Genomic DNA, 24,621 nt, shown 5'->3' on the forward strand with positions numbered 1-24,621 from the left:
CCCAATTAGTCAACCTCTAGTAGTTACCATGTGTGGTAATGGTCAGTCTCGTTTACCTCACTTAAAAATAAATAAATAATTAAATCTTTATCTACACCTAGTACTGTAAAAAGATTATCAGCCAAATTACTTTTCATATAATTACCACATTTGTTATCATACTTATTACCTATAAATTGACTTAAAATTGGAACATTGAAAAACCAATACAATGTTCTTCACATTTATAGGATAAAGTCTCAGGTCAGAAACTGTTATAAGAGGGAAAAAAAATATCAGGTTTAATCTGATCTTGCTGAGCTTCATCAGCAAAACTCATGACTCTAAATGGTTAATAAGCTCCTCGCTAGTACGTGGTAGCAGGCAGTTAAATGAGAGGGCAGTAAAGCTCGTTTTAATCTGTTTTATTAAGCCAGACACACTGTGATTGCTGCTTTTGCACATTGCACTGCCATGTTCTGTTGATCAGTGTAGCTTTGTAAAGACCGAAGTAGCAGTGGAGTTCATGCAAACTGCAGTCTTAGCTGAAAAGTGTTGTGCAAGCGTTGCGCTATCATTCCTACACACATTTCTAGCATTAGGACTGTGATGAGTTGTTTACTTTGTTGGAAAGACAACCCTATCCATCAATATGTGATCTGACCCTCCCAAACCTGAAATATGACGACTTTCTTTTTATTATTATTTTTTATTTATTATTATTATTTTTATTTTTTTTTGCAGATTTTTGTTAAAATTCAGTTGTAGCTTGATATATATTTCTTGACTCTACCTTTTGGTAAATGCTTGTTTTAAAAAAATACTTCTAATCATGTTTCCAGGGACTTTAATATTCTCATCAGTAGTGCTGACTACAGCATAATGAACCCACACATGATTGTTTTCCTTCTTATGCTTTTATTTATTTGAATAGTCTTGGGGGGGGGGGGATGGTGTGTATAACAATTGAGCAGTTTCTGAGAGGGTTTGATAATCGGTGGGATATACTAATGCATTTAGTCCATGCTCCTTTATGTAATTTCTCTTGCTGTGTCTGTATTGACACTTATTGCACTTCTGCAACCCTGGGTTAGCATTCAAACACCAAATCATTGCAAATAAAGAGCATATCACTGTAGGCCGGTGTTTGAAAAAGCAATTAAAATGGTTTGGAAGCATCACATGCCTCTTCTCATTCCTGATTATGTTAGCAACCACTTACACAAAGAAGTGCCACTACAGTGATGCAGGCTATTTCTGTTCAGACGGGCCAGTCAGCTGTGATATTACTGATGCAGAACGAATTCTTAATTTACGTTATTCTGCCCCGATCTTAAAGCCTGCGTTCTGTTTATTATAAAGCTCTCGGCTCGACGATGCTCAGCTATGATCTCTTCCACACTCTTGGGTACGAGCCGTGCTGCTAAAAGTGGGATGGCCCACAGTTGGCTGGGAGATGAAAGTGATTAGTGAAGACCCTGCAGTTAGTCCACATTTATCCGAGATACCCAGCGCTCAGAAGATTTGACTCATTTGAACATTTTTTTTTCGTAATATTAATATTCTTTTTGTAATGTCTGTACTATTCTCTCGGTCTCAGAACTGTTGGATATACACTGATCAGCTGCTCGATCGGATTGAGAGCTGTAGAAATTTGGAGGTCAACACGTTGAACTCTGTGTCGTTTTCCTCAAACCATTCCTGAACGATTTTTGGACTGTCAGGGTGCATTATCCTGCTGAAAGATTAGGGAAAAGCGTTGCCATGAAGGGGTATACTTGGTCTGCAACAGTGTTTAGGTAGGTACATATCAAAGTAACATCCACATGAATGCCAAGATTCAAGGTTTCCCAGCAGAACATTGCCCAGAGCATCACACTGCCAGCATTAGCCAGTATAATTTTTTTCAGCAGTTTGTGCTACAGTAGCTGTTCTGTGGGATCGGACCAGATGAGCTAGCCTTCGCACCCCATGCACAGCAGTGAATCTTGGGCGTCCATGACCCTGTCGCCAGTTCACCGGTTGTCCTTCCTTGGACCACTATTTGTAGGTACTAACCACTGCATACCGGGAACACCCCACAAGACCTGCCATTTTGGAGACGCTCTGACCCAGTCATCTAGACATCACAATTTGGCTCTTGTCAAAGTCACTCAGATTCTTACACTTGCCTGTTTTTCCTGCTTCCAACATGTCAACTTTGAGAACTGACTGTTCATTTGCTGCCCAATATATCCCACAGTGTAAATTTGCTGTCCCCTCAAAATAACTCAACACACAGCCATTAATGTCTAACCCGCTGGCAACAAAAGTGAGTACACCCCTAAGTGAAAATGTCCAAATTGGGCCCAATTAGCCATTTTCCCTCCCCAGTGTCATGTGATTTGTTAGTGTTACAAGGTCTCAGGTGTGAATGGGGAGCAGTTGTGTTAAATTTGATGTCATCGCTCTCGCACTCCCTCATACTGGTCACTGGAAGTTCAACATGGCACATCATGGCAAAGAACTGTCTGAGGATCTGAAAAAAAGAATTGTTGAATATATGTGTGTGTGTATGTGTGTGTGTGTGTGTGTGTGTGTGTGTATGTGTGTGTGTGTGTGTGTGTGTGTGTATATATATATATATATATATATATATATATATATATATATATATATATATATATATATATATATATATATATATTTATTTTCTATAAATGTTTCATATAATATTCATTAGTTGTTTGAACAGTCCCTGCGATCCCATTGTGGATTTTTAAAATATTAATTTTCTCTGTTTATCCCCAGCCCCTGTGCCAGCGTGTGAGCGTGACTCTGAGAGGGCAACACTCTGCAGCAGCGCGGTCGCCTGATCATGATCGGCCCTGGACCGGGCAGGACAGCCTGGCACAGGATGATCCCGAGATGTGGGACCTGTTGCGGAAAGAGAAGGACCGACAGTGTCGTGGGCTGGAGCTCATTGCTTCGGAGGTAAAGAAAAACCAAATACAAGCTCACTAATTGTTATTGGATGCTTCTATCCTTGTTGAAGTCCTGTGTGTTTGAACTGTTTTAATGGTAACTTGAATTATTCTTTATTCAGCCTAAATGAAATATTTCACAAGTTTGACCAAAACCAAAAGTCCTTAATTGTGTGATTTGTACTGTATAATATAATTGATGATGAGACATGCTTTTATGGATCACATTCACACCCAGTGTATTTGGCTGTAAAGTCACAGCAGTGATCCCAAAGAGCAAACTGTTTCCCCTGCTTATTCTGATACTAAAGCTTGGGACATTTTACCCAACCACAGATGACTACAATGAAAAGAAATGTGTGATCGTTTCGGATATATTCATTAGTTACTGTCAGACTGAGAAGTGGTCCAAGGTCATTTCCTTGGTGCTGGGAACCCAAAAACATCTTGAGAAATGTTGAGACAGTAATTCGTCTTCACAGGAGTGGGCATTAGGCCAGCGTCTCTCCAGCAGCAGCAGCAGCAGCTAAGGTCATTGTATAAAAGTGGCACAGTAGCATGATGGAAACCACTGTTTGATGAAGGATAACGTCACCGTTGTCTCGTTCTCTCCCGAAAAGTAACTAAATGGTACTTGAACAACTCCAGTGAAAATGAAACAAAAATATGACATTAAAGCTGTATTATATAAGGAATAGCACATGACCGACCATGTGATTATGCAAAAAATAATGCATGCTGGGGGTGTGTAAAGTGCATTACTTTCATAAACTGCACGGTCTGTAATGTGTTTTCAGTTGATACCCCAGTAATTTGCCAACCATTACAATGTTTAGTTTATCAATGAACATGTCACACATTTCAAAGGGTTATAGTTCGTAAAAACGGTCCGTTTAACGCCCCAATGGCCGTCAACGGGAGTGTTCACACCCAGGCGTAAAACGCATGGCGTCAAATGTCAAAGCGTAAAATGTTTTTAACGTCGAGGGGCTTGTTTTTTTTTGGCCGGCCAATGAGATTCGCGCTTTCGTTCACGCGCCCGGAGCCACTGAAGTTACATAAAAGTATGACTTGATGGCGCTCAAGTACAAAACTGTCTTACTGATGAAAAAGAAGACGAAGAAGAAGCCAGCATTCACCGTTTTAGTGAGAGTGCATAAGTGACACACCGAAATATAATGCTCACTGCTAATAAATCATTCTGCCTACACACATAAACAGGATGTCCTTTGAAGGCACCAGATTCAAAATTACACACTAAATACATCAATGTGCAGGAACATTAACATTTTTGGGCACAACAATAGTTGCCTTATTCCCCCCCCCCCAAAAAAAAAGTTCGCAAAAAGTGTGTGAACGGCTTAAAGACTTAAACACTGGCTCTCTTCTTCTTCTCAGTGATGAGCGGGTGTCAGAAACGGAAAGTTGTGCGACACCTTGCTTCTTACTTTCTTACTGCTAAAACGTCACATTCTGAAGGGAGAGCAATCTTGTATATATTCACCTGTGTGTGTGTGTGTGTGTGTGTGTTTGTGTGTGTGTGTATGCATCATATCCTACTAGTGCTCGGCTATCTATCTGCGGCAAAAGCACAAGTACCAGTTAGCTTAGCTTATGGCCTTAGCGCTTTTAAAGCAAAATAATAATGAAGCACACTGACTGTTTGTTACGATTGAGCAAAATCCCGGTGTAGCTCCTATCTCAGCATCACCACCAGGGTGTCATTCGCTATATGTTCGATGGTGACTGGGAGCCGGACTTCCTGGGTGATGGGAGCTACACTGAGATTTTGCTCGATTGCAACAAAAAGTGAGTGTTTCGTTATTATTTATTGATTGATTTTATTTTTTGTTTTATACCTGCCAAGATACTAAACTAAGCTAAGCCAATTGGTTACTGCCACAATGGCGCTGCTTCTGCTTGAGAGCACGGGTGGCCAGGGATGACGTGCGCTCTACTGTCTTCACTCCCATTAGTAGTCGCTGCACCAAGTCGCTCAAGATTTGCATAAAGTTAAACTTTTCTCAACTTTCCAAGTCGCTGGACACACCCACATCCGGTCACCAATGGTCGCGGTCACTCATGTCGCCTGAAGTCGCCAGCTGTCCGAACGCATTGTCGCTGCGAGTCACTCTGTGTGAACGTACCTGGGGTGTGAACACAAAATAGCGTGTCGAAAAACGTCCCGGTGTGAATCGAGGACTGTGACAGCGGTTCATCCAGGTAAGGGATTATTGATTTCCATTTGTGGTGGTCTGTCAGAGATGAACATGCTGATGTACTTAACGCTTGTTTCTCACAATCAGGCTTCACAAGTGTATAGTTTAGAGGTCAGGTGGGGGTCGGAGGTTTCCTTCCAACTCATTCAGGCTGTTTTTGTTTTGCTTAAAGTGGTAACATACTAAAAAGTGTTTGTGTGTTTTTTTTTTTTACTTTATGTACTTGGCTCATTTTCTCTGGTAAACATGAAAAAACCCACAAATATACTTCTTGGTGCATCTGCTATATTTAGATACATCTGCTCATATTTATATTATACATAGTTTATGTTCAGGTCATTTTGACATTGGAATTAAACAAACTTCAAAGAGTGGTGAATATCAACTGAAACCAGCTGCTTTTTTTCTCTCTCTTTTTTTTTTTTTTTTAAATACAAAAATAGCTGCGTTCACTCTGTTACATCACCACCGTGTATTATTTGCACTCATACCTGATTACACACACCTACTGGCAGGAGTATCCACAGCCATGAGAAGTGGATTTGTGTGTCTTTACTGTTTCCCAAAAACACAGATGCTTTCAAGGTTGGTCATTTCAAATAATATCATCTGCCTCAGCTCCCCAAAGTCAGTATGACCTGTGAAGAGTCCTTTTGTTGCTAAATAGCAAAGACAACACAAGGAATACATCAAGCACAGTTCAGTTCAGCCCCAAACAACATAACATTTCTAGATTTGTAATGTAATCTCTAATTACTGTGCAGGTCAAGGTGTTTTTTTTTTTTTTCTTCCTTCCCTTTCTTTCTTTCTTTTTTCTTCTTTCTCCAAGTGCCTATTACACATGACTCATTCATTGGAGCCCAGAGCTTCACTTGGCTGCTTTCTCAGTACGAATAAGTAAATACCATCCACTCTGACAGTTTTGGTATGGCAAGGCCATACACTGATGACATTACGGTTTGAGATCAAAAAATGAATGAGATGATGGATCAGAACTTAATTTTTCATTTCCTCATATTTAAATCTACCGTATGACATGTTAAACAACTTAGAACATGGCACCTAATTTTTACGCGAGCAGAAGTATTGAAACAGATAGTTATTTACTTTGCATATCCCTTGCTTGCAATAACTGCATCAAGCCGGTGATCTACTGACATCACCAAACTGTTGCATATTTCTTTTGTGTCGCTTTTCCAGGTTTGTACCGCAGCTTCTTTCAGTTGTTGTTTGTTTTGGGGGATTTCTCACTTCAGTTTCCTCTTCAGGAGCTGAAATGCTGCTCAGCTGAGTTAAGGTCTGCTGATTGACTTTGCCGGTCTAAAACCTTCCACTTATTTACCCCGATAAAGTCCTTTGTTGAGTGTGTTTTGGATCATTGTCTTGCTGCATGGTGAAGTTCCTCCCAATTAGATTGGATGCATTTCTCTATAAATTGACAGACAGAATGTTTCTGTTGACTTCTGAATTTATTCTGCTCCTACCATCATGAGGTACATCTTTCAATAAAGATTAGTGAACCTGTTCCAGAAGCATCCATGTACGCTCAAGCCATGACACTACCAGCACCATGCTTGACTGATGAGCTCGTATATTTTGGATCATGAGCAGATCATTACTTTCTCCACACTTTCAACTGCTAACTTCTTTTCAGCACTCCACTGCCTCGCGTTTGAACACATGCCTAGCGAAAACGGATGAGAGAGAGGCAGCTTGTGTTATAGAGCATACAAGCATCCGTTAACTTTTGTCGAGGAGAGGTACACGGTATATAGCTTCTGCCGGCAGTAAATAACATGATCCTCCCTCACCAGTGATGATGCCAAGGTTCCCAGTGGCCTTTAACGCAGATGGTTTATGAAAAGTTGCTGGAGTGGGTTTTGAAGCTTGTCACGATTTTATTCACATCTCTGAGGAGGTGAATTAAAAAGTGGAACATTTTGAACACTTTAGTTCCCTTTGTACATGGGGATAAAGCAAAGAGTTACGTTTGTGAAGTACAGCAATCGTCAGATGAACACTGCCATAAATCTGTTCTAGAGTAGTTTAGGACATTCAGCATGATGATGGTGATCTTTTTGCTTTCACCTGTAGCTGTAACAGCCATAGGCTTTCACCTCTGCTACAGTTAATGTAACAAATATCTGCATCTGTTCTCCGATGATACGGACGCACTCGGTTGATTTACTTTTAATCAAACGAATCAAAAAGTATCGTTATAAGACTTTAACAAGTAGAGTCGACAGTTCTGAAACTTATTTTTTAAAATATTACAATATGATGTTTTTATTTATTAAAAAAAATTATTCTATAATGCTCTATTGGCATTTCGGTCCATCTAATTGTATGTGCTAATTTTCCTTGTATAGGTGAGACAGGCACAGTGACTCAAGGGGCAAATGCACAGATAAAGAAAAGATTCATGTCCACAGTTTGTGGGGGGGGGGAGCCAAGGATCTGCATATTTTTTATTTATTTATTTATATATTTTTTTATTACCTTGTTAATGATGGGCGGCGAACAGACACAGCATAAAAAGGTGTTATGAATCCCCTTCGCCGCAAAACAGCAAACACGAGCAACTTGGCAAGAAAATCATTGCGACTGCAACAGAGTTTCAACACGTTAGACAGCTAAAATGTTTTACTCGGAGAAATTCAGGCAAATAATTAACTGATCATTTTTCTGTGTCATGACTCCTGAAGCTTGTAACACTGAATTTGCTTTTTCACAATCGCCATCACAAATGACCCGTCTTAAGTTTTACGTAACCTAATTTTGAACTAATGTAATACAATGTTCAAGACATGGCTGGACATTAAACACGCAAAATACTTTTTGAATTGATGCACAATGTATGCAGGGCGAGTAGCTCCTTCTGCTTCACGCACCTTTTAATGCTGATTTATTCTTGCTGTTACCTGTGAAAACGCAAGATGGTCACCGAGCGTATCCTGTGGTCATTTGGTGCGGTTCTTGTGCATGGCCTCTGAAATTCAATACACAATAATGGTCTGGATTAGTATGTATATACATCCATCAATTTTCTATACTGCTCATCCTACAGGGCTGCGGAGAACCTGGGGTCTATCCCAGGGCGGGGTACACCCTGGACATGGTGCCAATCCATCGCAGGGCACAATCACATAGACATTCACATAGCTGGACACTTTGCCCACGCCAGTCAGTCTACCATGCATGTCTTTGGACTGTGGGAGGAAACTGGAGTATCCGGAGGAAACCCCCGCCGCACATGCAAACTCCACGTACACACAGGGCCATGGTGGGAATCGAACTCCCAACCCTGGAGGCTTGAGGCGAACGTGCTAACCACTCTTTTTGTATACTCTGAAGACATTTAGGTTTGAGATCAAAAGATGAATGAGACGATCGATCAGAATTTCAGCTTTCATTTGCTGTTCTTTAGATCTAGAGGTGTTAAATAACTTGGCATTGATTGCACATTTTGTTTAAACCCAACTATTTTTCAAGTGATAAAAAAATATTGGAACATGTTACTGACGAGTGTTTCTTGTTGCCCAGGTGTTCCCAGTTAGATTGATTGTTTAAACAAGTAATATCTCTAAATATCTACTCTTGGGTCGAGCCCTGGGTTTTGCGTGTGAAGACCAATATAAACCAACATGAAGACCAGAAAGCTGTCTATGAAGAGAAGCATGGCATTTTGAAGCTGTGAAAAGAGGGAAAATCAGTCAAGGCCATTGCACAAGAATGTAGGCGTATACGTAATACAACAATTTGGAATGTCCTGAAAAAGAGTGCACCAGTGGTCCTTTAACAGCCAGACATGAAACAGGTCAGCCAAGGAAAACAACCGCAGTAGATGACCGAAACATTGTGAGATCTGTGAAGGAAAACCCCTAAAACAAGTCAGTGACCTCACCACAACCTCCAGAGGGCAGGGGTGGAGGTATCACAATTTGAAGAAGACTTCAAAAATATAGAGGCTATACCACAAGATGCAAACCACTCATCAGCAGTAAGAATCAGAAAACCAGATTGGAACTTACAAAGAAGTACAGAGATGAGCCACAAAAGTTCTGGAACCAAGATTAACCTCTACCAAAGTGATGGAAAGGCCAAATTGTGGAGAAGGAAAGGATCTGCTCATGATCCAAAACATACAAGCTCATCTGTGAAACAGGCTGGAGGTAATTTCATGTCGGGGGGACTGAAGAGAGAGACCCCCCAAAACAAACAACAACTGAAAGAAGCTGCGGTACAAACCTGGAAAAGCAACAGTAAAGAATAATGCAGCAGTTTGGTGATGTCAGTGGGTCTCTGGTTTGATGCAATAATTGCAAGCAAGTGATATGTAACCCAATATTAAGTGTTATTTACTTTAATACTATCTGTTCCAGTCCTTTTGCTCACCTAAAAATTGGGTGGTCTGCCACCAGAGGTGCTATGTTTTGAGTTGTCTGACACGTCTAGATGTAAATGAGCTTATGATCTATCGTCTGATATTCATTTTTAGAGCTCAAATCCAAATGTCTTGGCCTTGCTGTTCCAATACTTTTGGACGGGGCTTGTAAGACACAATATATTTAATACACAATGTTTGTTTATGTAGTTGAAGAGGCAGTGTCACATGGTGCTATACTGCCTCCACTATTTATGTTGGTATTGCAACATGTGGTTTTTTCTATATTAGTAAATATTTTTGAATGTATGGTGTGGCCTTTTTTGTTTTGTTTTGTTTGTTTGTTTGGGGTTTTTTTGGGGTGGGGGTTAAATTGAGATCATGACAAGATTGAGATCATGACAAGATTGCAGATCATGACAACAGTGACTCCAATGGTAGAAAGTTGTAAACAGGAACAGAGCTTGTCAGTCAGTTTACTGTTATTGTGCATTAAATTGCTAAAGATTACAGTTCTCTTTTGTCTTTGTGATTTTGCTGCAGCAATAGGTTGTGTGCGTGCCTATTTTGATGTATTTATTTCTGGGCAAAGTATTTGGTATTGAGAATCACAATAGTACACTTGGTATTGGTATCAGAATTTTAGTATGACAAAACCTGTCAACAGTTGGCAGTCAGATAGTGACGGAACTTTTATCAGTTGTATCTTACAGAGAAGACATTGTGGCAGTTGTGTTTTTATGTCAGTGAAATCCAGCTAATTTAATTGTTTGTTACTCTGAATTTTTCCATGTTGTTGATTTGGATTGGCACCAGGCTGCTTAACCGAAGACGCGTTAAGTGTTCAGAATCATAGTGCTGACAGCTTTTTCTATGTTGCCTCAGCCTGAGCGCTTTTTCCTCTCATCTGTACTCTGCTGTCGTGGTGCGTCTCACTCCTGCTTCTCGGAGTATGTAGAGCCGTTCGGCAAATACAAATCAAATAGTGAGGCACTGACAGTCAGTCTGCTTTCTATATTTTATTAGCAATAAAAGAATACAGATATACTCCAAAACAGACAATTACAAAGATGATTATACGATTTTAAATACCCTTCGTCGGCGTAGGCGTGGGTTAATTATTTGGCGCATGTAACAAATGCGTCTCCGCTGGTCGTAGTGGTGATGCAGTAAATCTACACTTTGTTGGAGCAGCGTCCATAAACTCCAAATCTTGAGCAGCACAAACACAGTCCTGTACTCCGCCATTGTAGTTTTGAATTACTCGCACTCGCATGCCTGTAGACTGAACACGCAATACACGTGCGCATTGACGTCATCGTTTTCACAAATTCTCGTTTTTTGTACGTTTACACGGAGACGATAGCGGCATCGTTTCCAAAAACTTGCACTTCGCATAGAAATTTTTCCGTTTTTAGTTGGAAGCCTTGCCGTGTAAACGGCCCCCTAGACAAGAAGATCAGAATAGCATAAGAGAAACCTATAATGCCTTCCACCTTTCCCCTCCATACCTTTTTGATTTATTTTCCCCTTCCATCTAACTCCATGATGCATGCCCCGTCTTTTTGCTTTCTGTCTTGCTCCTTCATAAACTCTGTTTCTCAGTACTTGTGGATCCCCTGTAGCGGGAGCATGTGATGGTGCAGCAATTCTCAATTGCATTCCCAATTTCTCTATTTGCTTTCACAGTGTGAATGCGGCATGCGTTTGAGAGGTGTTGCCTGCTCTGTGGTGTCTGACAGTCTGCGTCCAAATATTTAAGAGAGTGTCTGTGTGTGAGAGAGAGAGAATGCGAGTAAGAGATGAATAAGGACATGGAGTGAGGAGAGTTTCATCAGAATGCCACATTGCTGTGTCATTTTATTTTTCACTCCATAGTGCTGATGGGCTGAGGCTTATGATAAACATCACGAATGTTTACTCTCTCTCTGTCTCTCTGTGTGTGTGTGTGTGTGTGTGTGTGTGTGTGTCCACCACAGAACTTCTGCAGCCGAGCAGCACTCGAGGCCCAGGGCTCCTGCCTCAATAATAAGTACTCAGAAGGCTACCCAGGAAAGAGGTGTGTAGTTTTTTTTTTGTTTGTTTGTTTGTTTTGTTTTTCTCGACCCAAGTCTTTTTGTAATTGGAATAGCAACAAGATATTTGCTAATATTTAATATATATCTAAGATATTTTTCATCCTCCAACAGGCCATGTGACACAATGCAGTAAAGTTCACGAAAAGCGCATTTGCTTAGTTGTCCATTTGTTAGCGCGTCTACAGTTCCCATGCTACTCCATCAGCTCCAGGAAGATCGTATATTGTCCTGAACGTGGCGCTAACATAACGTGAAATTGAATTTCACTTGGGTGCACGGTGGCTTAGTGGTTAGCATGTTCACCTCACACCTCCAGGGTCTGGGGTCTGATTCCCGCCAGGGCCATGTGTATGCAGAGTTTGCATGTTCTCCCCGTGCTAGGTTTCCTCTGGGTGCTCCGGTTTCCTCCCCCCAGTCCAAAGACATGCATGGTAGGCTGATTGGCGTGTCTAAAGTGTCCGTAGTGTGTGAGTGTGTATGTGATTGTGCACTGCAATGGACTGGCACCCTGTCCAGGGTGTACCCTGCCTTGTGCCCGCTGCTGCCTGGGATAGGCTCCAGATTCCCTGTGACCCTGAAAAAGGAGTAAACTGGATGGATGGATGAATTTCACTTGTTAAAGCGAATTACACAGTTATGGCATTCTTGCAAACGTACGTCATGTTCTTTTAAAAGGATATACTTACAGCTCTCTGTTCCAGGCCTGACGGAGACAGAAAACGACTGGAGTTCGGGTAACAGTGCAGTGTTTAAAGGCAACATTTAAGTGCCAAAAGGCTAAACTGGACTAATGTTGCGTTCCGCTTACCTCGGACTTGTGAAGTCGTAGCGCAGAATTAAGGCATTTTCTATTGATGTCATGCATCAGATGACGGTTTTATTCAGAGACATGTTTAATAGAAACATTCAGGAAGGTACCAGCTGAACGCACTTTAGAATTTCAGCCTTGTACTAAGCTTAAATGTCTTATATAGTTTAGTAAATTGTGTATGTGGTATTATTTACCCTGTACTCACCACGAAATAGCCCCATTGCTGACATGGCTTTAAAAAGCAATAAAACGTTCAAGCTACAAAGTGGGGAAATGTCCATGTTTTGTCTTTTGTTAGCAACAATTTAACGAGCTAACTGTGACGAGTGATGTATATTTTCCTCATCAACACGGCAAACTGTATAGTCAGTGTTATAGACTTAACAAGCTAGTATATTTGTATGTTGAGTGATGTAAAACATCACTGCCTAAACGGTGTGCAGTGATGGCTCAGTGGTTAAAGGCTCTGGGTTACTGATCAGAAGGTGAGGAGTTCAAGCCCCAGCACTGCCAAGCTACCACTGTTGGGCCCTTGAGCAAAGCCCTTAACCCTCAACTGCTCCGATGTATAAATGAGAGAAATGTAAGTCGCTCTGGATAAGGGCATCTGCCAAAAAATGCTATAAATGTAAAACAAAATCTTGTATATACCGCATAACACTTTTAAAGGTAAGCGCTGCTGCTTTGTTTACTGTTGTTGATTTGAACCCAGAGGGACTCTGAGTTGAGGAGACCATCCTGAGCTCCTGAGTAGGAATTCTGAGTCTTGTTTTGTTTTTGTTTGTTTACGGTTGGAGGTCAGAAAAACTATTACTTCCACGAACATGGGTCTTCAGAAACCTTCATCGGTGTAGTCCAGGTTACTTTTTTGTCCCTTTTGTGTTGCCATAAATTAGCACTATATTGTTACCCAAGCTATAGTGCTCTATTTACTCCAGAGTGAATTTCTGTTCAGGAAATACTACTGTATAATCACTTCAGCATCCCTAATGTTTATATAGGTTGTTATTGTTAGTAGTAATGGTGTGACTTATTGTTATTTCATCATTGGCAGCGTTTTAAACTCGTATAACTTGCTCTGATGTCATTATCAAAAGGCAAATGTTAAATGTCGCTTGACAAGCTATTATGTGTTAATAATGCAAAGAATGTGTGTGTGCGCACATGTAGGTATTATGGCGGTGCGGAGGTAGTAGATCAGATCGAGCTGCTGTGTCAGAAGCGCGCTCTGGCTGCTTTTGATCTGGACCCGGCACTCTGGGGAGTTAACGTTCAGCCGTACTCGGGCTCGCCGGCTAACTTCGCCGCCTACACGGCCGTGCTGAAGCCCCACGAGCGTATCATGGGTCTAGACCTACCTGATGGAGGACAGTGAGTACCTCACACACAATGATACCCACTCTTATTTCCCTTGTTAGTTGTCTCAAGTCTCATTTGAGTCATTTTACTCTCATGCACTGATTTTCTCACTGCTCCTTCACTTGCCTGATTCAAAAAAAAAAAAAAAGAAAGAAAGAAGTGTGTATCTCTCCCAATTATGGTAGCCCCATGCTGGAGCTTGGGTGGCGTGTTACTCGGTACTCGTTATGGCTGGTAATATAAGTCACTCTAATTCATGTATAGGAAAAATGTAATACTTTGATACCACAAAATTGTGGTGGCTACCATGAATAAAATGAAACGCGTTCACAGACCAAGAGCTCATTCATGGTGTGAGTCACTCTATACTTCTGCACTTGATAAGTGTTCGTTCTGATTCGTGTGTGTGTGTGTGTGTGTGTGTGTGTGTGTGTGTGTGTGTGTGTGTTTTTTTCCCATCTCTCTTGCTCCCTCTAGCCTTACACATGGCTACATGTCTGATGTGAAGCGGATCTCTGCTACTTCCATCTACTTTGAGTCTATGCCCTACAAACTCAATGTAAGTCAATGCTCTATCACTAATACACCATGCCTCTTTATGCACAGTTATGTGTTTTTTTTTTTTTGTTTTGTTTTGTTTTAATTATTGTTGATTTTTATTCTCCAAATCAGTTACATGGGAATTACTTGTCATTTAATCAGTCTCTGGCTCAGTAAAAGCAGTAGAGCTGATTGGTTAGACGTATCCGTTCTTTGTGTGAATTACCATCTGGCAGGCTATTGTTGTATTTTTTTTGTTTTTTTTCCTCCCATTACAGGGTTTTGCGGTTGCTACCGTTTATTTATTTAGATCAAGCAAATGTTAAACCTGCACTGTAGGTAAGCCTGGCGAATGTGTGTGGTTGTGCGCAGATCCTAGCTGCCAGCCTGTCTTCACAAGTGATTGTTGATGCTCTTGTGAGATTGATTGATTGATTGATTGATCAGTGCCAGTGTGTGCAGCTCTTCTATGCAGGCGAGGGTTTTTTTTGGGGGGGTGGTGATCAATGCACAGGGGTGTGTCCTGTCTCCGTAGTCTGCTGTCTGATGGATGAGAGGGCCGTACCCTCTCTACGGGAGAGATAATAGGAAATCGACAGGCGGGCCTTGGCCTCACACACACGCACACACATTCTCTCAGACCCCTCAGAGCCCACGTCAGTGATGGAGCAAGGAGATGGACTAAGAGTGAGAGAGGTGCAGGAGAACAGCTGGAGCCATTCAGAGAGGAGAGAGAAGCACTATGATCAAAAGCAAGATTAATTTCAAGAAATGGGCATGGCTTTTAAGGACTAAATAAATTAGTTCTTTTGCTTGTCGGTTACTTTTTTTTTAAATATTGACTGACAGCTTGTTACAAGGTTGGAGCAGTTAAAGTATCTCTCTATAACTGTGGAATGGAAAAAAACATGAAATTGACAAGAGCTGGAGTCCAGTTTCCATGCCCAAATAAACGTCTTAGATTTTTATTTCCTAGTTTTTGTCTTAATTTTCTTCATTGTATATGAAGAAAATTCAAATACAGGATTGGACCAAGGTATAGCATAACATTAAACATTCAGATTTCCCACTTAGAAAATTGGAATATATTTAAAATTGAGGTTGTCATCATTGAAAAAATTTTTTTCTTCCTCTTCAATAAAATGCATGCTGCACTTATGTAAAATCCCAGCAAAATCACCTGAAATGAAGAAGAGACCCAAAATAAAACTTTAAGACCCTGTTTGAACCCTGTCAGGATTTTGGGGTAATAAGTAGAGATATCTCTGATATCCAGGAGCAGCGCTGGGTCGATAACAGCAGAACATGGTGGATGAGATATCGGTGCATTTTTTTTTTTTTTTTCCCCCCTGTATTTTTAAGTTCTTAAGTTTCAAAAAAATAATTAAAAAAATTTAAAGCATAGTAGTAATTTTTTTCTAATATTGAATTGTGGGTGGGACGGGGACGATGGTTTAGGGTTGGGGGTTCAATTCCTGCCTCCGCCCTGTGTGCGCATAGTTTGCATGTTCTCCCAGTGCTTTGGGGGTTTCCTCCCAAGTACTCCGGTTTCCTCCCCATTCCAAAGATATGTGCTGATATAGGCTGATTGCCATTTTCCAAATTGTTTGTAGTGTGTGAATGTGTGTGCGATTGTGCCCTGCAATGTTTTGGCACCCCGTCTAGGGTGTCCCCCTGCCTCCACGCTCCAGGCTTCCTGCGACCCCGTGTAGGATAAGCGGCATAGGAAATTGATGAATGGAGTATTGGATGGGTCTTTGTATCAATATCTGCTGATACTCAAGGTTTCGGTATTAGTATTGGTATCAGAAAAGAAAAAGTGGCATTGTGCCATCTCTACTAATAAAGGTACTTCAAGGAACAATCTAATACCTAGTGTAAAATATTCTGGTGGGTCATTGATGCAGCTAGTTTTGCAGCTAGTGATCCATGTGCTGTGAAAATGAAAGGGGAAGATGAATTCTGCAACGTACTTGTAAGTTCATGGCTGTGGCAACCATAGGAAAGCCTTGAGAAGCATTTGAGAAGCATCACACGTTTATTTATTTATTTTTATTTATTTATATATTTTTTTGCTTTAGGCATATTCCAACAAATCTGGAATATGTGCTGGATGTTCCTCATCTTGTTTACAGTTGGTCTTGTTTATCGTTTTCACTCGGTGTCCTGTCTTCAGGGTTATTGGGTAATTGCATCATGTATGTGCATGCATACTTTTGATCGACTGTACATTCAGTGTGAGGGATACATCTCATTACAACGTCCTTTTGTGTATGTATCAGGTGAGTGGGCAGAACTACTTTGCCATGAGCAGTGAAGGGTCTGGATGTTCATGCTCATGTCTGGAGTCTTGTTTCTACTTGTGTGTTAAAAGCTACCCAGATCGAGAAGGAACGTACTTTTGCATAAGGTAGAAAGGTAAAAAGGTACAAAATGACTGTCATGAATGTGGGAATGAGATTCTGTTCTCCCCCCAACTTTGTCTCCTCCTAGCCTAAAACAGGTCTGATAGACTACGACCAGATGGAGCTGACTGCAAAGCTGTTTCGGCCCCGGCTGATCATCGCTGGCACCAGTGCTTATGCCCGCCTCATCGACTATGCTCGCATCAAGAAGGTGTCACACACCTCTCTCTCTCTCTCTCTCTCTCTCTCTCTCTCTCTCTCTCTCTCTCTCTCTCTCTCACGGTTTTACACTCTCTCTATCATTATAACCCTCTCCATCTGCCCTCTTTTTCTCCCCTCATTCTCACTCACTATATCTCTTTCTCTTTCACACGTACACTCATTTGTTAAATCACTTATTCCTGGTGCTCACACTTTCCCGTGCATTGTTTGTCACACAGATGCTCTCTGTCACGTTCACTCAGACACACACATCTTGCTTCTCTCTGTCTCTCACACAGCCTTATCTTGATTTCTCATTCTGTCTCACACGCACACACTCGTGCTGTTGCTGTTATCCCGTCTTCATGAAGAGGATGTTTTTAGAGCTGCACCGTGTGCTGTCTTTCCTCATTGGACACACCCACTCAGTCACATCACTCCGCCTCTTTCGTGTTCACATGCCCACTTTTTGAATTTATTGACCACAACTATGCAGCATCAGTATTACTCTGAATTCACAAGACCAGGCCCTAAGTCAAGACGTCAGTCAACATTCAAGAGATATTAACTGTTTAATGTTTTAATAATTCAGTAAATAAGCTAGGTTTGAGAGCTAGTTAGTCAGTCTCTGGGAACTCAAATTCCCAGAATCCCTCACTGACCACCACACCCCAACTCAGATGATCAAACTTATCAAATTCAAACTCTCATGATTTCCTTAGTTTCCTGTAGAAGTGTCCCACAATTTGTAACCCACATTGCTGTACAGGATGATGTAATAGGATCTAAAAACGTAATGAGTACCGTAGTGTAGCTAAAGATCACCTGAAGGGGAAAGGATACAGGGTGTATTGGTTTCTGTTAGCGGCTACTTTCTCTTCTTACCTACATTTATGTAGGTGAATCTTGACCTTTAACAAGAGAAATAAGAAGATGAGACTTTTTGGCTACGTCTACGTTAATCCGAATAAATTTGAAAACGCGTCGTCTTCCCGACGTTTTGACCTTCCGTCCACACAGAGACGGAGTGTTTAATCAACGCTGCCTCAAGTGGATAAATTCGAAACCGCTGTTTTCGTGTTGTAGAAAAGACGATGGCGTATTTTTCACTCACCTGGACCCGTTCGATTGAAAACGAACAAGATGGTGGACGATGTTGTGCTGCAGTCGTTGTGCCTGCTATCCAGTTTGTTAAAAATTAATGTCACTTTGTACAGCTTTCGGAGTCACACCTGACGGAAATGATGCTGTTTTTACGCATGTACAGTATAAGGATGTAAAGTTTTTAAGCATGGACGAGCAATTTTTGGGAAAACGTTTGAAAACACCAGTGTAGACGGAAAGCGATTTAAAACCAAATTGCAGTTTTCAGATCTATCCGGAGTAATGTGTACGTAGCCTTTGGTCAGTAAAAATGGACAAGGTGCTTGTTTTTAAGTAACAGTAAATGCTGTCTTTGGTAGCCTTGCTTCTTTAATGTTGTTTGGTGCACATCTGGGGCAAAACTGCTGGATCTGTGTGGTAGAAAAAAAAATGGGTTAAGCTCTCTTATTTTTATATATATATATATATATATATATATATATATATATATATATATATATATATATATATATATATATATATATATATATATATAATGTGTGTGTATGTATATGTATGTTGGTTGTTCATTAATGTGCTATGCACCACCGTTTAATATTCTCTCTCCATATAGGATATTGTCATCTTCTTTATTTTCATAATTGAGTATTTTGTATTCCTATTTGGGCAGACAGGTTGTTTGATTTGTCTGATAGTTTCCTTACGTCAGTAATGTAAATAATGTTTATACCGTACAGATGCTCTGGATATCTGGAATTCTACGGATATCTCCAAACAAGTCAGTTCATTAAAAGTAAATATCTTTGCTCTACAGTTGTAGGCAGCTTATTTATACGTGGAGATGGAGCGGACTGCAGAGTATATGGCAGAGAATATTCTAGGTTTTATAAAGTAAGCTTATATTCACTCCACTGGATGTTTTATAAACCCAAACATATTCAATTTTCACATGTCGTCATGCCATAGTGCAGACATAATAAATAAAAAGTTTGGTATTTATTCATTTATTTTATAAACCGTTATTAATAAGTACATGTGCATTAGAGTTTGATTTTAATATTTCCCGATTCAGCAGGAGAAACCGAGCCGTTCTGGCTTCTTTCCTCCAATGCATGTCATATGAAAAATTCTGTGTTTTGCAAACAGCTGGAGTTCCAAACAGTGCTGAAAGAACGTATTCATCGGTAGCATGCTAGTCAGAACTGTAACACAGCATTATGCTAATCTACCCCTCCTTTTATAGAGAAGCAAAATAGTCTTGCTTCTCTATAATTATCACACCAGGGTTTGGCTGCATATAGCATGGAAATCTGTTTGACCTCATTCTGCATATCGTTTTTCTCGTTACGCTGCGTACATCTCGGGTACGAGTCCTTACTTTGATTATTATTTTGTAAAAAAAAAAAAAAAAAAGAAAATTACAATTATAGTATAATATCAGACTTCTAGTGCTTTTACACAGGACACTTTGATAAATCACCACCAATTTGGTTAGTCTTTGTATCCAGGTACCACACAAGCCGAGCAGGACAGAAAAACAGTGTAGACCACATTATTGTCTACCTGCACAGAAATCTTCAGTAGTAGACTAGTGTAGTCTGCTAGAGTTTGCTTCACTTGACGAAAAATGTTTATTTTGGTGTAATTGAGAGGCAACATCATAGATTTGTCCAACAGGTTAATGTATCTGTCTGTCTATCTATCTATCTATCTATCTATGTTTTGGATTTGTTTTGATTTCTTTCCTCACAGCTGCATATTTAGCTGTACAAATTTCTGTTTCCTCCCTGTGATTGAAGTAAAATCTGTCATCAGGGACTTGGGTTGAATCCCAAATGGCTTCCTATTCACTTTATTTGTGCATAGTAGCTCTGCGTAGCTCTGTGTAGCTCTGTGTAGTGCATCATACCTTGTGCCCTCATGCATATTGGTGTAGAACACCATTTGAGATCCAGCCACCGAAAAAAGGTTTGGTTATTGTCTTTTAACATAGGAAAAGTTTGAATTCGAACCACTCTGTATTTTCATTTCAGATTAAAGTATTGTTAGACTTAGCGGTGTTTTGTATTTTACTATTCATGCATGTCACAGAGAACTCTTCTTGAGAAACACGTCCTACTTTCATGAGTAATTATTTGATTGCAAACCAGTATATGTACTCAGCCAGTATAATTGGTTAGGATTTGGTATACCTATCCATCCATCCATCCAGCTCTCCATCCCTCCCTCTCCTTTCCTTTTATCTTCTTTTATGGCTCTTTATCCCCCACCTCCTGCAGGGCCAGATCTGTTTCCTGTTTGTTGCTCTGGCCTGATTTTCTGCTTGATAAACATCAGCGCATACCCCCCCCCCCCCCCACACACACACACACACACATGCTTGCAGACCCATGCATAAAAATATCAGTTGATAATCAGATAAAATGGAAAAATCTCATGCAGTGATGTCACATCCTCCCCAGTTTATGTAGACAACCACATGATCATTTTCCTTAGAAAGCTGATTTTTAAAAGGTACTCCGTGTGCTGTTTTTAACGGCGTGTACTTATTCTGTCTGACGCGGTGTGCCTCTGTATCTCTTCCTTTTCTCCTCATCCTGATATCAAAACTGAGTTTTTGCACAAAAAAAAAACAAGAGAAATAGAAATGTTTACCTCCCTCTCTCTCTCTCTCTCCAGCTGTGTACAGAGTTAAATGCGTACCTGCTGGCAGACATGGCCCACATTAGTGGCCTCGTGGCTGCTAAAGCTGTTCCCTCTCCATTTGAGCACGCTGACCTCGTCACCACAACCACGCACAAATCCCTCAGAGGTGCCAGGTACGGTGTGCATGCGAGCACATACATGTGTGTCGAGCGAGCACTACTTTCCGTCATTGACCTCGGTAATGACGGCGTAATCCTTCAAATGCAAGATAGATCGACAAGATTTATTTCCCTGTGGTTAATTAACTAATTAATTAGTAACAATATCCTAAACACATTAGGTGTTTAATTGTGTTTTAGTTCAGGTGAAGTTCAGTTCATTATCTTGAGCGACTGAAGTGCTGCTTCTTCTTCTCCTTCCTCCGCAGAGCTGGGCTGATATTCTACCGTAAAGGCGTGCGCTCTGTGGATAAGAAAGGTGCTCAGGTGACGTATGACCTTGAGGACAAGGTCAACTTTTCAGTCTTCCCCTCTCTCCAGGGAGGTCCTCACAATCATGCTATCGCTGGGGTTGCTGTGGCTCTGCGACAGGTACGCTACAAATACAAACACACTTTATTGCATTTCAATTTCTTTTTTCTTTTTTCTTCTTCCCCCCGCTCCCTCACATAGTTTCTTTTGAATTGTGTAATGAACATTAGCCTTACTCACTTTGGTGATAAAAGTACTTGGGGTCCTCAATAACCGCAACTATTGCAGTATTTTGTTAACAACTATTAAATAAAGTCATTCCTCTTCCTTGAGATCTGCCTTCCTGCAGGTTTCTTCTCCAAACAAAATCAAACACACCAGTTTCAGTTGATCAAGAACTTCTGATGAGTACGATTGTGGTTGGAGGTAAAATCTTTAGGAAGGTAGATCTCCAGGAACAGGGTTAATGACCACTGATCTCACACATTACCACCATGATCTCTGATCTTTTTTTTTTTTCTTTTTCTTGGGTGGATGTGATTTTTCTCTTTCTTGCACTCACAGATCAGTTGTTTTTTTGGACAGAAATCATACATGCCTATATCCAGTCCCTCCAGGATTGTGCAATCGCATAAATTAGCTCAAAATGAAACAAACTGCAATATTCGGAGGAGCTTGCAATTTTTCAAAATTACTGCATATTTTCTGCAGATTTGGGCCAAGACGCGCCATGTGACATCATCACAACACACATTCAGCCAAAACCCTCTTTGATTCACGTGTTCCAAACATGAGTACAGCTAAACGGTCTCATTTACCAACAAACATCATTGCGAAATACAATTGCAGTTTCGCCAATTGAAGTAACAAAGCACAAAAAACTCAGCAAGTTGCATCGCTATTTATTTATTTATTTATTTATTTATTTATTTAAAAGCTGCAACAAAATCAAGCATTTTTGCCTGCAACTATCAAAAATAAACTCCCCGAAATCCTGTATGGACTGTGTATCTGAGTATACCCATCTTGTGACCTTCCTGGATATGTTTTCTCTTCTTCCCCTTATCCTGTCCTTAGGCCACCACTCCAATGTTTAGAGAATATATTGCACAGGTGATGAAGAACGCTAAAGCCATGGCTGAAGCATTGCTGAAAAAAGGATACACCCTTGTGTCAGGTGAACACACTAACACAAAACATTTCATATCTGGAAGTGCTGTAAATTAATATCAAATCCCTAGATTGTGGGTTATCTTGATTACTGTACTCGCTCTCTCTGATCAGGTGGGACTGATAATCACCTGGTGCTGGTTGATTTGAGACCACAGGGAATGGATGGAGCACGTGCTGAAAGGGTTTTGGAGCTGGTCTCCATTACAGCCAATAAAAACACCTGCCCTGGGGACAAGAGCGCACTCACACCCGGAGGCCTACGACTGGGTACGTAGCACATTAAATACACACTCGGGCTTCTACTCTGCAGCATCCCCGACACTCATACGGTTGTTGCTTGTACTCTTCTGCACCTCTTGTCACCTCAGGTGCTCCAGCTCTGACCTCTCGGCAGTTTAAAGAGGCAGACTTCGAGCGCGTCGTGGACTTCTTGGACGAAGGCTTCAAAATCGCTCTGGACGTCAAGAAAAAGACCAGTGAGTTCATCATATCTTTGCCATTTCTCATTTATAAAATGGGTATTCCCATTTATAGGGCACTTCAGAGTCTTTCTATACCTGTGATTTTCAAAGACGTTGAAACTTTGATTCTCTGTAGTGCCATACAAAGTTTCCTTATTATAGGTTTCCGTTTAAAGTTTTTCTGGTTTGGAAAATTAGCCCCGCCCTCAGTCAGAACAGAGCTTACCAGCCCCGCCCCTTTTACACATAATAAGGAAGAATAAGCCTTATGTAGATGGAGTGGACAAATCATAAATCCATGAACTAGCCCAGCAGGCAAGACCAGACTCATGTATTGGTTGCCTGGATACCTTTTCTAGGCTTAAAAAAAAAACTTTACTAGCTAGCACAATGTAATAAAGAATGGCGAGCTAATTATCTAGATAAATGCATTAACAGAGACACGAGCATATAAGTGTCTGAGGTAGAACATTGTGTTTGCACCCTTATATCAGTTGAGCCCTCGCTCTTGTCCTTGTATTAACTTGACATGTCTAAGCACAAGGTAGCTGTGTGTTACATTTACGTTTACATTTATTCATTTAGCAGACGCTTTTTATCCAAAGCGCCTTACAAATGAGGAAATACAAGCCAAAAAAACGTGTTGTGACGTACCTGATTGAGAAAAGGTCGCATGTTTTCCATGCAAACTGATTAGTGCAATGGGGTACAGGAAGAGTAATGTGAACTATAGTTACAGCGTTGAGGTCTGAGGTGCGTCTACTACCTTTGTTTAAATATGCAAACCAAATAAACTTTTGGTTTTGCGCATGTCAACAGCGGGCATGCTTTATTTGAGAAATGATTGATGTGAGACTATGAATAAAATAATATCCCAGACACGTAATCTTGTCCTGGTTGTCCAGGCTAGTGATTTGTGCACCCCTGTGGAAATGCCTCTCAGTGTTTTTCCATTGCAATAGTGATTCGGTTTGCACACGGCAGAGGGCTGTAATAATTACAGCCTGCTTCTTTAATTACTTGTGATTTCAGTGCTGTCGACTCTCATGTCCACTCTCCCTCCCTGTCACCTGTCTTGTCTCTCTTGTGCGTGTTAGAGAAATTAGCGGAGTTTAAGAGCTTCCTGCTGGAGGATCCTGAGACTGTTGCACGGATCGGTGAGCTGCGCAGTCGGGTGGAGGCATTCGCTCGGCCTTTCCCCATGCCAGGCTTCTCCGACCACTAAAACAGTCGAGACCGAGAAAACGGGTGAAGCTCCACATCCGTCTAGGAGCCGTTCGGCTCCTCACAGCAGAGTAAACCATGAGAAATGTGTCGGTATTGGGATAAAACTTTTTTCAATTTTATATGAGCCTTTGTTTATTTCAGGCAACTAGTCGGTAAAACGCAAAGAGAAAATGTTTCGAAGTGCTGCTTGAGTACCTTTTATCTCTACACAGTATTCTTCTGAATCTTAAGAACAAAATGTCTTCTTTTTTTTTTTTTTTTTTTTAACTAAAACTTAAAAGTCTTAATGAGCCCAGTAATTCAAACAGACTATCTACTAATAGTTGTCTTCACATTGCAGCTCTTTTGTGATGTATAACAAGAACTGGTGTGTGCATGCGTGGGGGTGTGTGGGGCTGTGTGTGTGTGTGTGTGTGTGGGGGGGGGTGTGTGTGTGTGTGTGTGGGGGGGGGGGGTGTGTGTGTGTGTGTGTGTGTGTGTGTGTGTGTGTGTGTGTGTGTATGTGTGTGATTATTCATGCATTGAGAAACCCACACATTTTGATTTTCATTTTTAAGTGATGAATCAAAGGCCTGAAAATGCTCAGACTTAAATGCAAACT

General features: G+C 40.9%; 1 protein-coding gene across 1 annotated transcript in view; it reads left to right on the plus strand.

Annotated features, from left to right (window-relative positions):
* shmt2 (serine hydroxymethyltransferase 2 (mitochondrial)) overlaps positions 1–24,329 on the plus strand; it is a 40,164-nt gene extending 15,835 nt beyond the window's left edge. Inside the window, exons 2-12 of the mRNA XM_053636124.1 lie at positions 2,770–2,952; positions 11,525–11,604; positions 13,605–13,805; positions 14,271–14,352; positions 16,827–16,949; positions 20,723–20,862; positions 21,117–21,279; positions 22,237–22,336; positions 22,444–22,599; positions 22,701–22,808; positions 23,891–24,329. Coding sequence (XP_053492099.1) covers positions 2,770–2,952; positions 11,525–11,604; positions 13,605–13,805; positions 14,271–14,352; positions 16,827–16,949; positions 20,723–20,862; positions 21,117–21,279; positions 22,237–22,336; positions 22,444–22,599; positions 22,701–22,808; positions 23,891–24,018 — 1,464 coding nt within the window. The 3' untranslated portion in view covers positions 24,019–24,329. The remainder of the gene's footprint in view (positions 1–2,769; positions 2,953–11,524; positions 11,605–13,604; positions 13,806–14,270; positions 14,353–16,826; positions 16,950–20,722; positions 20,863–21,116; positions 21,280–22,236; positions 22,337–22,443; positions 22,600–22,700; positions 22,809–23,890) is intronic.
* The last annotated feature ends 292 nt before the right edge of the window (positions 24,330–24,621 follow it).

Source organism: Ictalurus furcatus, chromosome 11, assembly GCF_023375685.1.
Source record: "Ictalurus furcatus strain D&B chromosome 11, Billie_1.0, whole genome shotgun sequence".
Lineage (NCBI taxonomy): Eukaryota > Metazoa > Chordata > Actinopteri > Siluriformes > Ictaluridae > Ictalurus > Ictalurus furcatus.